This window comes from Ascaphus truei, chromosome 2 (assembly GCF_040206685.1).
Source record: "Ascaphus truei isolate aAscTru1 chromosome 2, aAscTru1.hap1, whole genome shotgun sequence".
Taxonomy (NCBI): domain Eukaryota; kingdom Metazoa; phylum Chordata; class Amphibia; order Anura; family Ascaphidae; genus Ascaphus; species Ascaphus truei.
Genome location: NC_134484.1, coordinates 436971520 through 436986662, shown reverse-complemented (window position 1 = coordinate 436986662; position 15143 = coordinate 436971520). Strand labels below are relative to the sequence as shown.

Sequence of the window (15143 nt, the reverse complement as noted above, 5' to 3'; positions counted from 1 at the left end):
TTATTGCATAAGATTCATGCCAAGGGTCTCTGGTGCTAATATAAATGTATATCAGCTCCAGAGATTCCCGGCATCAATCCTATGCAGGAAAAATGCATTTTTTTTCAAAGTCCCATCTCGCCGCTTCTCTGCAGGTTTCCAGCACCTTCACGCCAACTTTTCTGGCATGAGGATTTTGTGATAAAATCACCATTCTAGAGCGGTGATAGGTGTTCATAGCCTAATCACTGCTACTAGAATTGCGTGAGTTTATGAACATGCCGAAAAGCGGCGATAAGTGGCTTATCACCGCTGCCTCTGATTTTTTTTTATGAGCAATTTTTGGGGGGCGATTCAGTCTTTTATCACCGCTTACTGAATAGCAGTAGGCATTTTGGGCGATAAGTGCTTGATAAGTGGCTTATAATGCTTACTGCATAGGCCCCTTAGGTCTTGCTTCCATGAGATCTATTGATGGTTGTCCGCATTTGTGAATGATCTGTTGGAAAATCTGTTGATTCAGAGACCATTCCCCTGGGTCTATGATATTTTGGCTCAAAAAATCTGCTTGAATATTTACTCTCCTGCAATATGTACAGTCATAACGGCTGCGATATTGAGTTCCTACTTCCTTGATGATTTATATAAGAAACTGCTTTAATGTTGTCCGGAAGTACAGTATTGTGACTAGATGGCCTCAGGAGACGGGATAAGGCCATAAGTGCCTTGAATTTATCTCATGTCTAAAATATTGATTGAAAGCTGGCTCCCCATCCTGAGGAGCTTGCATCCATTGTTAAGAGGACTCAATTCATTGAGTTTAATGACCTGTCTCTGGCTAAATTGGACCACCATCTCAGGGAACAGCAAGTTTTTTGCATGAGTGTTATTATTTGGGACAGAGCTTCCATATTCTTGTTCCATCTGAAAAATAAATTGTAGTTGTGCTTTCTCAGATGGAATAAAGCACAGGGCACTGCCTCTTTGGATGCAACCATGCTTCCTAAGAGCGACATGTATTGTTGTGCCGTAGGATGCTGCAGGGATCGCATTTTCTTATATAGATATTTGATGCTGTTCCTCCTTTTTGTTCATAAAGAGTAGGTCTGCTCTTTTTGTAATGGATCAACCATTCGTGTTGAGATAGGATCTGGATGATTGTGAAAATCTGTTTATTCGCTTTTATCCTGGATCTGGCTCTTAGAAGGATACCGTCTTGATACGGGATTAGAAATATCGGTTGTCTTATGTGAGCCACAGTTGCATCTAACATTTTCGTGAACACATGTAGAAAGATCAAAAGATAGCGTCACGAATTGAAAATGTGGAATTTGTGACGTGTGTGTGTGATGAATGGATATATGTAGATATACATCCTTATGGTCTATTCCTGCTTTTAAAAAAATGGTCTTATGATGCTTATAATTGATCTGATCTACTCCATCTTGAGGTGTCTTCTTCTGAAGGATTTGAACAAATTAATCAGGTTCAGTACTGGTCAAAAAGAGCCCTCATTCTTCGGTACCATGAAAAGGGTAGAATATTCTTTGAACCCTTGACCTCTTTTGTTCTTGGGAACTTCCATAATTACCTCTTATTCCTATAGGTCTGTCAAATACTGTTGAAGTGCCTACAACTTTAGAGTATTTGTTCCTTGAATAGTCTGGTCCATCAAAAGGACTGGTCTTTAACGATAAAGGCAATCTGGATCTTCTATCTGGTGGTAGGATGTTTCCTTCCCACCTGTAACCCTGGTGATTATGGTTTCCCGTTTTGGACCAAAAAGTGCTTTACCTAGAAAAGGAAAGGAGATCCACTTGTTCTTCAAAGATACATCCGCAGGCCATGGCTTTAACAAGAGAGCGCTGCGTGACTACAGAAAATGCAGATCTAGCAAGTAACTGTTTTATTTACTGAGACGTCGCATAGAGAAAATCAAGTGACTTGGATAGACTAGTACACTCCTTTAGAATCCTCTGATGCGATGTTACCGATACTATGGCCACCTAGAGACTTGAAAAAAAGAGATCTTCATGGTTCTTACTATGCAGGCTGATGTGATCCTAGGCTTGAAGGAAGCTCCTATTGTGGAATATAATCTCTTCAGTACACCTTCTATCCTCTTATCCATAGGATCCATGAATGAAGCCGTGTCTTCCAAGGACATGGTCGCCCTTCTTGAAAACCCACGAGTGTATATTCATGTCTTCCACAGATCCCCAAACTTCCTTATTCCCTCCACTTTCCCATTTAATACAATGAATAAGCTGCAAACAAGGATTCTGGGTAGACATGCAAATGAGAAACACATAATTCTTTACCCATGTTGGCTATTAAACCGTGATAAGATGATATAAAATATATAGCAAAAAAGTCTTACTGATCAAAAAAAAACAAAATATGCTGGTTATATCATGTAAATGGATTCATGAGCCAGGATATTGAATCATTTCTATGATGATAAGATTCTAGATTGTAAACACCTTGGACATTTGTACCAGTTAAGTGTAAACTTGTTAATTTTCAAATATCAATCTATAATGAATAATAATAATTAAAATATCTAATTATTACATTATTATTAATATATATATATTTTTAATGATATTATTAGAATGTAGTTTCTAATATATGTGATGTTATTGTCTCTTACCCTTAACTAGTGTGCTGCTGGCACTATATTAATAGAAATAAAAGTTAGACACAGTACAACACAGACAACAAGACCTGCAGTTTCATACCAGTTACATATATTGGTCAGTTTTCTGTTGCTTTCAACAAACCTTCCTCTGTAGACAAATTTCATCGGTTCCACTGCCAATGCAGTTGCTACTATGTCATCAGCATTGTGTCTCCGTCCACTCACGACCATCAGACCATCCATTTTCCCCACAACAAAGACAAGCCCAGCTGGTCCTATAAATCCCAACAGCCCGGTCCTTATGAATGGATATTCACTTATCGGAGCTCCTGAGCAGGTCATTGGAAACACCTAAAAGAGAAAGAACACACAACGTTTTAAAAGACTTTACACGCCACAAGTGATCGCTCTCTACAGAGAGAAAAAAATCCTGCAAACAAAATAAGACACATACTGGATCTCTCATAGGTAATATTAAATATGGGGAATATATACCAAGACAATGTCATTCGCTACATAACATGGATCAAACATTTTCATTTGCGCTGGCAGCAATGGTCTGAAACATATTTTAGTTTCTTGCATCTAACTCTAATCTCTTAAAGCAGCAATCCTGCCGAAAAAGTATTTTTCAACGGGATTTCCAGTGAAGTTACGGCCATTACTTCCTGGTTTCTCCAGGGGATGTAAAGGACCATCCAATAGGAAGCCACAACGTACGACATTGTGGCTTCCGATTGGCTGGTGGGACCTGCAAGATTTGAATGTCCATTTTGTTTCTCCTGGAGAGAGAGAGAAACGCTGGTAACTTCACCAGTAAGTATCTCAGGTTCCTGGGGTCTCAGGTTCCAGGCACATATCCCCTCTGTTAAGTACAAATAATTGATAATTTTGCTCTAATTCCGATCGTGCATTTCTTCATTAACTCTATCCATACCAGAGTGTGCGTTTGCAAGGAATTGCAAAGCACGGATTTGCAAGCACCTGGCACTGATGGACTTCGAGACATGCTTTAAAGCAGGAGTGGCCAACTCCAGTCCTCAAAGGCCACCAACAGGTCAGGTTTTAAGGATATACCTGCTTCAGCACAGGTGGCTCAGTCAATGACTGAGCCACTGATTGAGCCACCTGTGCTGAAGCAGGGATATTCTTAAAACCTGACCTGTTGGTGGCCCGTGAGGACTGGAGTTGGTCATCACCTGTATTCAAGTGTGCGGAACTCACAGACTTGAAATAAGAAGTGTAGACTTGCGCGTCATTAGTAACCCACCCAATTAAGAAATTTGTACTGCTCACCTAAAATAGCGTTGGTCAAAAAATGAACCGTTGTGCTAGAAAGTAAGTGCTTACCTATTAATTTCCATTACCTGATAACAGACAGAAGTCAAATTGTCATGTAAAAGAAAGCTGCAATTTAGGAAATTATTGTTCAAGCAAGTTCCTATAATCCACCATGAGATCTGCAGGACCTATATTAGCAGCATTGCCCTGAGCAATTATATTTAAAGGACTTAGCAAACTCAGCAATTTGTTACGGTACCAAATTAAATTCAGAGTTAAGATTCACCAATTACACCTAGTGCCCTAATCCCCCCCCCCCCCCATTCTTTTTTTATTATATGGACACATATTATGTAATTTAACCATAACCATTGTATCACTGTGGTTACTACTTTTCCCTGCCTATTTTTCTCATGCTTATTGTGTATTATGGTGCCAACATATTCTGCAGTGCAGCACAATATGGGGGTAAGGACAAGAATAAAACATAAAATATATGCTACTTACAACATGGTGAAACAATAGGCAATACGGATCCTGCAACGGGAAGGTTACACTGGAAAAGGTATGGGGGAATCGTGACACAGGACACAACAACAGCTTTGTCATGGGGGTGCTGTGTAGGCCTCTTTAAGGAGGTGGGTTTTGAGGGAAAGTGTAAATGGTGGAGGGGGGCAAGGGGAGAAGAAATCTGATGGTGTCGGGTAAGGAGGTCTACTCTCTCTGGAATTCCCCACCACGCACCATCAGACTCTCTCCCGGCTTTCAGACATTAAAAAACTCTCTAAAAACTCACCTTTTTAAGGGAGCCTATCTGGCATACTCCTAACATCCATCCACCAACCCTATTGGTACCAGCTGTGCGGCTGGACCAAATTCCCTGATACCCACACCCCCAAATGTTAATGGATCCAGCAGTATGGCTGGACCATACTCCATCCTGAGACATACTCTGTCCCTACAATGATCAGCCACTTTACCTTTCTGTTTCAACATTGCCTTTTTCCCTCTAGACCGCTCTCAGGAGCAGGGCCCTCACTACCTCTGTATCTGTTAGTGCTAGTCTGTCCTTATTTGTATGCCATTCAGTTTATGTAATTGATGTCACTATGTACCCCCACTGTACCGCACCGCAGAACATGTTGGCACTTTACAAATAAAGGATCATAATAATTTGGGGTGTAGCCCTGGAAAAGTCTTGGGCAACACCAACATTGAGTAGGAGAGGAGAAGAGAAGGTGCAAGCAAAGGAGATGTCAGATAGATATGAAGAGAACTAAGAGAGGACTGTGCCACATAGGCCAGTTGAATAAAGAGTATGGAGTAGGAGAGGGTGGTCTACTAACACTAGTAAGGAAAACTGCTCCAGTAATTTTTGATTTGAGGAGATCATTGGCAATTATTGTTAGAGCAGTGGTTAAGGAGTGTATCAATGAGGGAGTTAGAAGAAAGAAAGTATCATGCGGTTATAAACAAAACACTCACGTGGTATAAAAGCAAATGGGAGAAAGGAGATTGAGCGGTAGTTAGAAGGTGAGGTTGGGTCGAGAGAGCTTCTTCAGGACCAGTTTGCCTTAAAGTTGAAGGAAATGAGCCAGTGCTGAGAGGGGTGGTGGGTTAAAGTAGAAATTATTGTAATGGAGCGGTAGCGAAGATGTGAAGGGTAAGGGTTGAGAGTGCATAATTGTAGTGGGGAAGGAGGAGAATCTGGGAGACTTCCTCTTCAGTAACCAGAGAGAAGTCAAAAGTAGCTTTGGTGGCAGAGAGTGGACATGTTAGCGCAGTTGGGGGTAGACAGTGTGATATATGCCAATTATTTCTTTTAAATTTATGGCAAGTTCTTGAGATGTGAAGGCAGAGGGGCAGAAGTGGAGAGGGTAGCTAGAGAAGGAATCTGAAACTGGGGAACAAGTGTTGAGGATTAAAGGACAGCGTAGAGATTGGAGGATAAATAGGTTTGTTTAGATAGAGGGTGGCATTGTATGAAGATAAATTGAATTTGGGGTGTATCAAATCTGTGCAATTTCCTCTACTGATGTTCAGCACTGCTGGACCATTTCAGGAGGTAACATGTACCAGTGTGCATTGGTTGAGGCTTAATAGGGTGATGGCAGTGCACTGTAGCAGGATCAAACTGGTCAAGGGCAGATAATAAGGAGCTATTATATAAAGAGGCTATTGAGCCTGAACAGGTGAGAGTGAAAAAAAGCAGGGATTGTAGTTATGCAGTGAGTTGAGAAGTGTCTATTGTGTTTATATTACAGAAAGGTTACAGAGGAGGTTGGGAAAAAGGGAAAAAAGGAAGACGCAGTCAGAAGGGATATGGTGTGTTGGAGAAGTTAGAGAAGGAGCAGACACGAGAGAAACAGAGGTCGGCTGAAAACCATGAACTACAAATGAGTTAGTTCACTGAGTGAGACCAAAGGAAGCGGTTAAGAAGAGGAGAGAAACAGCTGGGGAGTTAGGGTTATCAATGGCAATGTTAAAGTCTCCAGGGATGACAGAGGGCAAGTCAGAAGAGAGAAATAGTGGGAGCCAGGCAGCAAATTTATCTAAAAACTGGTGGGCAATATATGAAATATATGACAGCAACATAGAAAGATATGACTTGAAAGGTACAACTAGGAGAGAGATGGATTCCTACTCCCCCACCATATTCGTAAGGTAAGTGGAAGTGTCAGTAGTCATTAGCCATGTCTCAGTGGTGGCCAGAAGGTTGAAAGAATAAGGTTAGTTTATTGTTGGAAACAGCAGTTGGTTTATAGCACACAGAGCATGCATTCCACAGTAAGGCTGAGTCCCCGCTAGCGCTGAGCGCGCTGGCGCTCAAAGCATGCGTGGTGGGTGTCCTGTGTCTGCTCGCGCGCGGGAGGAAGGTGGGGAGTGGGGGGGCCGCATTGCCGAATATTGAGCCAGCGGGAAAGTATAAAAAATGTATTTACCTAAGCGCATCGCGTGTGTGCACGCGCATACCCGTGTGAGCGGGGACTTGTGTGTATATATATATATATACACAAGTCACCTCGCCAAGCACCGCCCGCTCAGCGCTAGCAGGGCCGCAGCCCAAGTAGGAAACTGGGAATGTGGATTAGATTGGAGGGCTTGCAATGCGGGGTATAGATGCAGCTCTGGAACGGACGCGCTGATGGGATATGTATAAGTGTTGATCCATGGTATTGGCTCTCTCTTCCAAGTGAGGGCAGTGACATCATTAGACTAGAATGAAAGCATCATCTGATTCTATCTGCCATATAGTTGGACTTCCTACCATTTAGGAAGTTCAAGGAAGTGTAGGAGAGGGCTGCAGAAATGTTAGTGTAGGAAACACTTTAGGTTAAAAATGCCACAGCAAGCTTCAATCAATCTAATAATTGATGGGTTTAGAGCACTCATACATTTCTGCTGACAACTAACTGCATACTACTTTTGGAATCTGAAATCATAAGTATTCCCAAATGAGCTTTTATATTACAATAATGCTAATGTAGTAAAGGTACTAAACACTAATGGCAAGATGACGACTTTTAATAAAAAGGACTGAAGTTGGAAGCAGGGATCTGAAATGTTAATCTGCCTTCAGTGTATGAGTAAAAGGCTCGGTAAGCTATTTTTCCTAGATGTGCAGTTTCTCATCATCGCATCTGTGGTCTCTAATGTTTTCCTATGTGTCTTTTTTTTACGGCCGCCTTACAATTTGAGACAGACTCAGATTTCAGAGCAGAGTGATCCGAGTAATGTTTTACAATTGAATGTTTAATATGTCTAGATATTTGGATCCTCTCAAAACAAAACTGATTATTGTAAAAGGGTTCACAGCCTATACCTCAAAGGCACAATCCCATGCAGCTGGCCATATACCAACTTTTTGCAATTAATGTACAATTGGCTTCCCTAAACAAATGTAACCATGCTAAAAGCAATGATTTGGCTGCTTCCATTTTTTGGAGATTAAATACAAATGGTGTCCAATTCAGAGGCACCTACAAAATGTGTTTGTCAATCAACTGATTTTTTCACCCTCGACCCATCTTGTTCTTAACCGGGAGACAATAAAAGGAGGAGAGACGGGCCCTGGCGATGCCAAATCTTGTGGTACACAGTGACACCAGAGAAGAGTGTAGCCAGCGGAAATCACACCATTCCAATCGCAGGTGGGAGCTGAAATTAAAGCGCTTCAGCTACGGAGACCCACTGTTTTCCACCTCTTTGTTTTTAAATTATAAACTACATTTAAATTAGGTATACTTATAGGTATGAGATTTTGGGACAAAGAGGCATCGGTCCTCAAGATGTAACCCCTAAACATGCCACTAGCAATAGGTCACTTTGTTCATAGGAGGGATTGCCCCATTAAATTAAAAACACCAATGAGGTTGGACATGATTAAGTTTGCTACAATCTGGCCAGTACAGCCACCATACTCCTTGAAACCGGTCACTGACGAATCAGCTAACCCCTGACAAACCTCTGAGAAGCTGCGCAAACCAGACCCTGGTAGGCACGGAATCGGAGGGCACAAACCAGGCTGTGAGAAGCCTGAGAGAGCCACCGTGAAGCAGGGACACAGAGGCACTCGGGAGCAGCTGAGCCAAGGACCACGGAGCAACCTATGAGCCACAAGGCAGAGGGACAGACGTGGGAGAGCTGGACTGGAGCGGAGGAACACAAGGCTGGAAACTTATTCACCAATGCCTTTTCAACAGAGTCGTTTGTGAGTGCATCCACCTTTATCTACTTATTGTTATTAAAACGTATTATGCTATGTCCGTTTTTCTCGTGTAAGTGTGAATTTGCCATTTAGTGAGGCACAGCAGTATTTTGGTAGTACATACTGATACTATACTCTCTGTTTTGTGTTGTTTTGTGTGTCTGTCTGTTTTCTCCCACATATACCTGCTTGGGATGGTGTACTGAGCCTGTGCGTTGGAGGACTTACCCTTTTCTTTGCTACAGACTGCAGCCTGAATGATGGATCCTGAATATTAAATTCTGCACAGTCCTTGTTTCTGTACCGGAGGGACTTACAATGCAATACTGTGCACTTCAAACTATTAGAGCACTGACCGTTTAACCCACTTCAGCGCACGAGGTGCTTGCAACGCATTGCTCAGTAATGTGCTTCAGGTGCCCTCGGCAATAAAGGAGTTAATTATGGAGATCCCAGAAAATCTGCAGGATCCCAGAAAATCTGCAGGATCTCAGAAAATCTGCAGGATCCCAGAAAATCCAGGCAGTATAATCCCTATGCATTTATGCTGCCCATTCTGACTTTTTTTGTACAAAATTCGGACCCAGGGGACCTTCAGACCCTAACCGCGCTATTTTTTAGTACCAGGGACCCGCTGATTCCTGGGGGAGACTTTCCAGCTTCACTGCAGCTAACAATACAAAATAATTGGGGAATTGTATGGGTATTGGGGGGAATTGTGTGTGGCCAAGAGAGGAGGGGGAAATGAGTGTGAGGGGGGAGGTTTGAGGGAGCTGGATTAAGTGAGGGGGGGGGCAATTGAGTGATAGCGGAATGAGGAGAGGGGTTGTGAGAGGGTGGGGGGAGAGCGAGTGGAGAAAGGAGAGGGGGAAGAGTGAGACAAAGGGGGAGAGAAAGACAGATGTGAAAGGGGAGGGCTCGCAACGCTGCTGAAGTGGGGGGGGGGGAGGCGGGCAAAGGTACAGGAAGTCTGTCGGCAGCCCTGAGGTGATGTAAATATATACAGTATGGTAGAGATGGTATAAATACTTGCAAAATGTGGAAATATGATCATTGAAGTCTTTCATTGTATGTAAAATTACATTGCAATAGGTTTATGGTCTGGCCCCTTTAGAGAACTAGTGGACGAGCCCTGATATAATGCAATGAACCCCTTGCATTCTCCCACTAAAAGAAAAAATGCTACACTCGTTCGATGACATTGTTACACGTGTGTACACTTTGCATTACAGTAACTAGTTGGTATTGTAACAATTTCCCCATTATTCCAAGCACAGGCTTTAACTCCATGTGGGATGTTTCCAAAACCTAATATTCTCTTGAAGGTAAATTATCCGTCTTCCCTCTACCCCACAGTGACCCCACATCACCCCACAGTGACCCCACAGTGACCCCACATCACCCACCTCAAACATGTTCTTGGTCATGCCAGAGAGACCGTAATACGATGTACCCGTAGCGAGCGCGCAGACGCAAAGTTCACCTATTTCATCGGTCCGACACAGCTGTGGAATCCCGTCTGGTTTTACTGCACACATAATAGCTTAAAAGAGAAACAAAAAGTTTTTTTAAAAAGTGTGAGGGGGGCACACTGATTTTATTAACCCTGCAATACTGGTGGACTTTATATCAATAAAAGGTTCAACAGCAAACAGATTAAAACATATGCGCAGTGGATGGTAAAACACTTTAAATGAATCCTTTTACTTGCTGTAAAGCAGTGGTGCTCAACTCCAGTCCTCAAGACCCCCCCTCCCCCCCAACAGGTCAGGTTTTCAGGATATCCCTGCTTCATCACAGATGGTGCAGTCTTCGACTGAGTCACTGAATGAGTCACCTGTGCTGAAGCAGGGATATCCTGAAAACCGGACCTGAAAACCGGACCTGTTGGGGGGTTTCCTGAGTACTGGAGTAAATACATGCTGCATGCTTGTTTTTAGCCCCTTGCTAGACTGAGAGCCAATGCTGCCCGTGTGGCAGGGAAAGGATTGGGGCGTATCGAGCATGATCGCCCCAGACAAATCCCAGACCCCACTACAGCCAGAGATATTAACCCTGTTGCTGCCAGAGAAGCCAGCAATCTGTGCCAGGGCTAAAGGCATTCATACCCTTAAAATTGTAGGCGCACTTGTCTTTTTATATTTTTTATATTTTTAAAGAAGAAAGACAGGGAGTCACCATATTGCCACATTTATGACACCGTTGGTGTCAAGTGTTATAGATATCAATATCATTTCACCCAACGTTATATCCCCAACGGAAGTTAAAAAACGCCAAAAGCCCAGAGTGCCGCCTTGTCTTTCATGTTGATTTAGAGAGAGGAGTAGCCCCACTGATCCCTAGAATTGAGTCATTTGACAATCTAAGCATTTCGCTATTTGCATTCAGAAAAAGCCAAAAGGTTTCGGTGTGAGTCAGCAGCTGGAAATGTGCTCCAGTTGTGGTATTTTTTTTCTCTCCTAAGTGGTTAGTCTTAATACTTCTGTAGCGTTTTCCTTTGCAGTTATTGGCTGTGAGTGTCATGATTCAAAATGGCGATATGCTTTCTTTATGTAATCCCAGTGTCTGGCAGGATTTCTGCATCCTGGGTCTGCAGCCTTCCGGCCCGGAGTCACTAAACTGTACCTTGCTTTAGCACACCTTAATTCCCATGCAGTTGGACAAGCGTCAAGCTGTTCTGAAGCAGGGGTGCTCCAAGCCATCTTTACATTTTAGACAAACAAATGAAAGCACAGCACTTCTTAAAAAACAATAACCTTTAAATTCTCCTTAGAACACAATTTACTCATCATATTATTAAGCAGCAAAAATATTATTATCTCCTCTGGAAAAAGGCGACAAGTGACCATGCTTTTCACAATAAAGCTCAAATTACACCTTTCCAGAATATGACAGTTCATTTGTAAAAGGCCTTTATTGTGCTCTCTGGAGAAATACTGGGCTCGCTCCTGTTGCAACGTTCCAGAAATAACGGATTCTATTTGTTATTTTTCGTTTATCTAATCTGATTCACATGAATTGATCCTCTCAACTGGACTGCAATTAAATGGATAATTAGTATTTATGTTTATCTTAATTTTTAAATCAACATAACCGTCAGTTAAGCCAGGGGTTCACCTGAGGCCTCTTCAACTCAATTTACTTTGATTCTGCAGGCTTCAGGACTCTTCTCCATGGCAACGCAGCATAAAATAACGCTGTAGGGTCATGTGACGTCATTTGCCGAACTAAGGTAAGGGGGGGGGGAGCGCATGAGCACCGGGGCAGGCAAGGCAAGGGGGCGCAGCTCCAAAAGTTTGTGCTCCCATGAGTTAATACAAAAGGAAACTTATCAAAATGTGGCGCTCTAAATATTCAGATATTAACCATTAATAATGGTGTAAAAAATACGGTGATACTTATGCAAACATATAAGAAGATGCAGCTGAGGAAGCAATCTATCAGGAAGCAATAGAATGTCACTCCTGATGAAACCTATGTGGTGAAACGCGTAGAGTGACGCTCTATCCCTGAGACGGCCAGAACCCCAGGAAGTGGACGCGGCAGATGACATCACTTCCGGTGTTTGGAACGCACCGGTGGAACGCACGCCACGAGAGAGGGGAAGCGGAGATACCATCCACCCGGCCAGAGAGATCCATTGAGATCTAAATGCTTACCTATATTTGAAACCATGTGAGTGTAAACTTGTTTTACTTACCTTCTATAAATTATACATACGGTCTGCACTATGTCCAGTTGTATCTTTTAATAAGGTTCCTGGGAGTCCATATATACGGGGCTACATTGACTTCTGCATCTCCTGGTGACTGAGTGACTATTAAGAACGCCTTAAAAGATACCTTTATGTGCCTGCAAACCTCACATGTTTGTGAGTATATATATTGAGAGCAGTGTCATCATTACTTGAGTTTATCCATTTTACCTTAACAATATTGCACTATCACTATTGTATTCTTTTTTACATATATTGCGCTTCCCGGAGACTTCATCGCTCCCATGAGTTAAGCAATGTTTTTCGGGGGGGGGGGGGGGGAGTTCAGTTTATGATTTCACCACACATTATTTAAGTTATGGTGGTGAATAGGTGACTAAAAACCCTCCACCGTATAGCATATAAAAATATTACTTGTAAGCACATTCACATGTCTTAGACAGGTCTGTAACCCTGCTTTTCACCATCATCACCTAGCATACAGTGCTTCCACTGTGGCAATGGATTCTGGGAAATGACATGCAAATGAGCACACAGTGCCACCTTTTGTCTCAAGAACACATTACATGGTTAAACCCTTAAGCCAATGCATGCTGCTTTAGTCACCTTTTCACCCACCATAACTTAAATAACGTGTGGTGAAGACCTACTTATGTCTCAAGTTGCAAAGCCAGTACAACCAACCTCACACTGATGAGACCCAAAATGTCAAAACAGTCTGTCTGTGAGTGGGTTTATTGGCTTTGCATCTCATCCCAGCCTATGTTTAAAAGCTGTGTTTAAAGCAGCGCACACACACACACCGTAGCGGATTTCCCATTAGGCCAGGGCCTAGGACAGCAAACTTTTTGGGCGGCCAAAATTTCCACCCCATATGCATTTTCCGCTCTCTAGTCTATCAGGCCTAAGGGGAATGCACTCACATGTGTCCTGCCGCATGCTTGGTGTCGCCCTCCTTCTCCTTTGGAATCCCAGCGTCGAATGATGCTGTGGACGCCCCAACGTAACGTCATACGGCGTTTCATTGCCATGGCAACGTGATGCCGTGCTCCGTCATGTTGATGACGTCCGTGGCGTCACTTGACGCTGGTATTCCAAGCAGATGGAGGGCAGCAGGACACGTTAAGGGCCTCCCTGGGGCATACATGTATGTACGTCAGTGGCCGTCTGGTGACGAAGCGTATTGAGAAATGCGTTGAGCCGTGATGAGTTGGAGACCCCTGTTACGTCAGACACCTTCCCTGTGAGAGCGAGCCGAGTGAGAGATGGCATCTCACAGCTGATATACTTCCAGGGAAGTGGTGGTGGTGGTGTTCGGGGCGGGAGCCCTATCTGACTCTTTGCTGGTTCTTACATTTTAACTTGTAAGCGCTGATGTTGCACTATTTGTGTCATTATAAAACTTTTCTTTCAACTTCTGTTCCTGTTGCTGTGTCCTATCTTGGCCGTTGGGAGAGACGGAGGACTTTAATGAAGGACATCTGAGGGATTCCACCTGCCACCTTTAAAAAGTGTACTACACAGTTGCCTATTTAAATCTTACACCACGTGAGTTTTAGTACCACAAGATTTCCAAAACACCACCTATTTCTGCCATATCTGCAGTATTGTACTATGTATGTGTCGTTCATTTTCCCACATATCCATTGATTCTGCGCTCCCCATTTCCGAGAAAATACACTTTACAAGAACCACGAAGACGTTCATTTGGGGGCATTTTGGGCAGCGTATTTATGGTTTTGAAACACTTGTATTCACTGTCTATGCACCAGTCACTGCGACTTTATTCTAGTACTGCCCATTTTTGATATCACTTATTTTATAAGAGCGCCCGGTTTTGTTCACGTTTTCACATCAGAGTTGAGAGCAGCTGCAAGCAATCTTGTGTGTAGGCATCTGTGACAGGGTGAATGAACGTCACCAGCCATACAGTATGCCTGGAAAACCTATGTTTAGGCTTGCAGAGCAGCAGTGACGAGGATAAGTTGAGAAGGGCTGCTTAATTAGTCTGATCCCAGCTGCATAATCAAGGTGTTAAAACCCCAGGCTGTACACACATGCAAGAGAGTTGTTGAGGAGACAGGACTGAAAATGCTGAAGAGATTACTGCTGTTAGGTCTGTGTTGCAAACTACATGTGTGATGAACTGTCTGTCTCCTGCATACAAAAGAGAAGCTGCCTTATTTTTGTTTTGTCTGCTAAAGAGAAGTTATTTTGTTCCGTCTGCTAAAAAGAAGCTATTTTGTTTTGTCTGCTGAAGAAGCTATTTTCTTTTGTTTGCTGATGAGAAGCACTTTGTTTTTGGTGTGCTGTATGTTTTATGGCTCAAATAAATAAGCCTTATCCAAAGAACCCGCCTGTGTGGTTGCATGTACCCTGCAACAGCATCTTTTACACGTTATGGGCTTTTCTCATCAGAATCCCTTAAACGATGCGGTCAGCTCAGCTGTGTTCTTTCCCTTTGGCACAGCCGGCTCCGTGGCCTCGGATGACCAGGTGTCTTCTTTCCTTTCATGAGGAAAATATGCTCTCCTAGTCCTGGCACTCATTACCTTTCTTTAATGCCTGTAGCTCGTACAAGTTATGCATTGTCACTGTGCTTTTAATGCTTCATTATTGCAGCACAAGATTTAGCACGGAAAGCGTTCACATTGAAGACTGGAATTCAGTTGTTAATTGTAAACTTCCATACACAAAAATCTGATAAAACAGCATATGAATCTAAAGAAGCTTCTATATTACAAACACTTGTTGTAAACTGTACATTTTTTGCATAAGAATATCCATGCACTGATTGACACTACGTATTTTCAAAAAAG

The 15143-nt window shown here is 42.9% G+C and overlaps 1 protein-coding gene across 6 annotated transcripts in view; it reads right to left on the bottom strand.

The window, feature by feature from the left end:
• Positions 1 to 15143, bottom strand: part of DIP2C (disco interacting protein 2 homolog C) — a 492820-nt gene that overhangs the window by 91705 nt on the left and 385972 nt on the right. For all 6 annotated transcript variants that reach the window (XM_075587807.1, XM_075587805.1, XM_075587809.1 and 3 more), the window contains 2 exons: positions 10016 to 10152; positions 2763 to 2971 (listed from right to left, as the gene is read on the bottom strand). In XM_075587807.1, coding sequence (XP_075443922.1) covers positions 2763 to 2971; positions 10016 to 10152 — 346 coding nt within the window. The remainder of the gene's footprint in view (positions 1 to 2762; positions 2972 to 10015; positions 10153 to 15143) is intronic.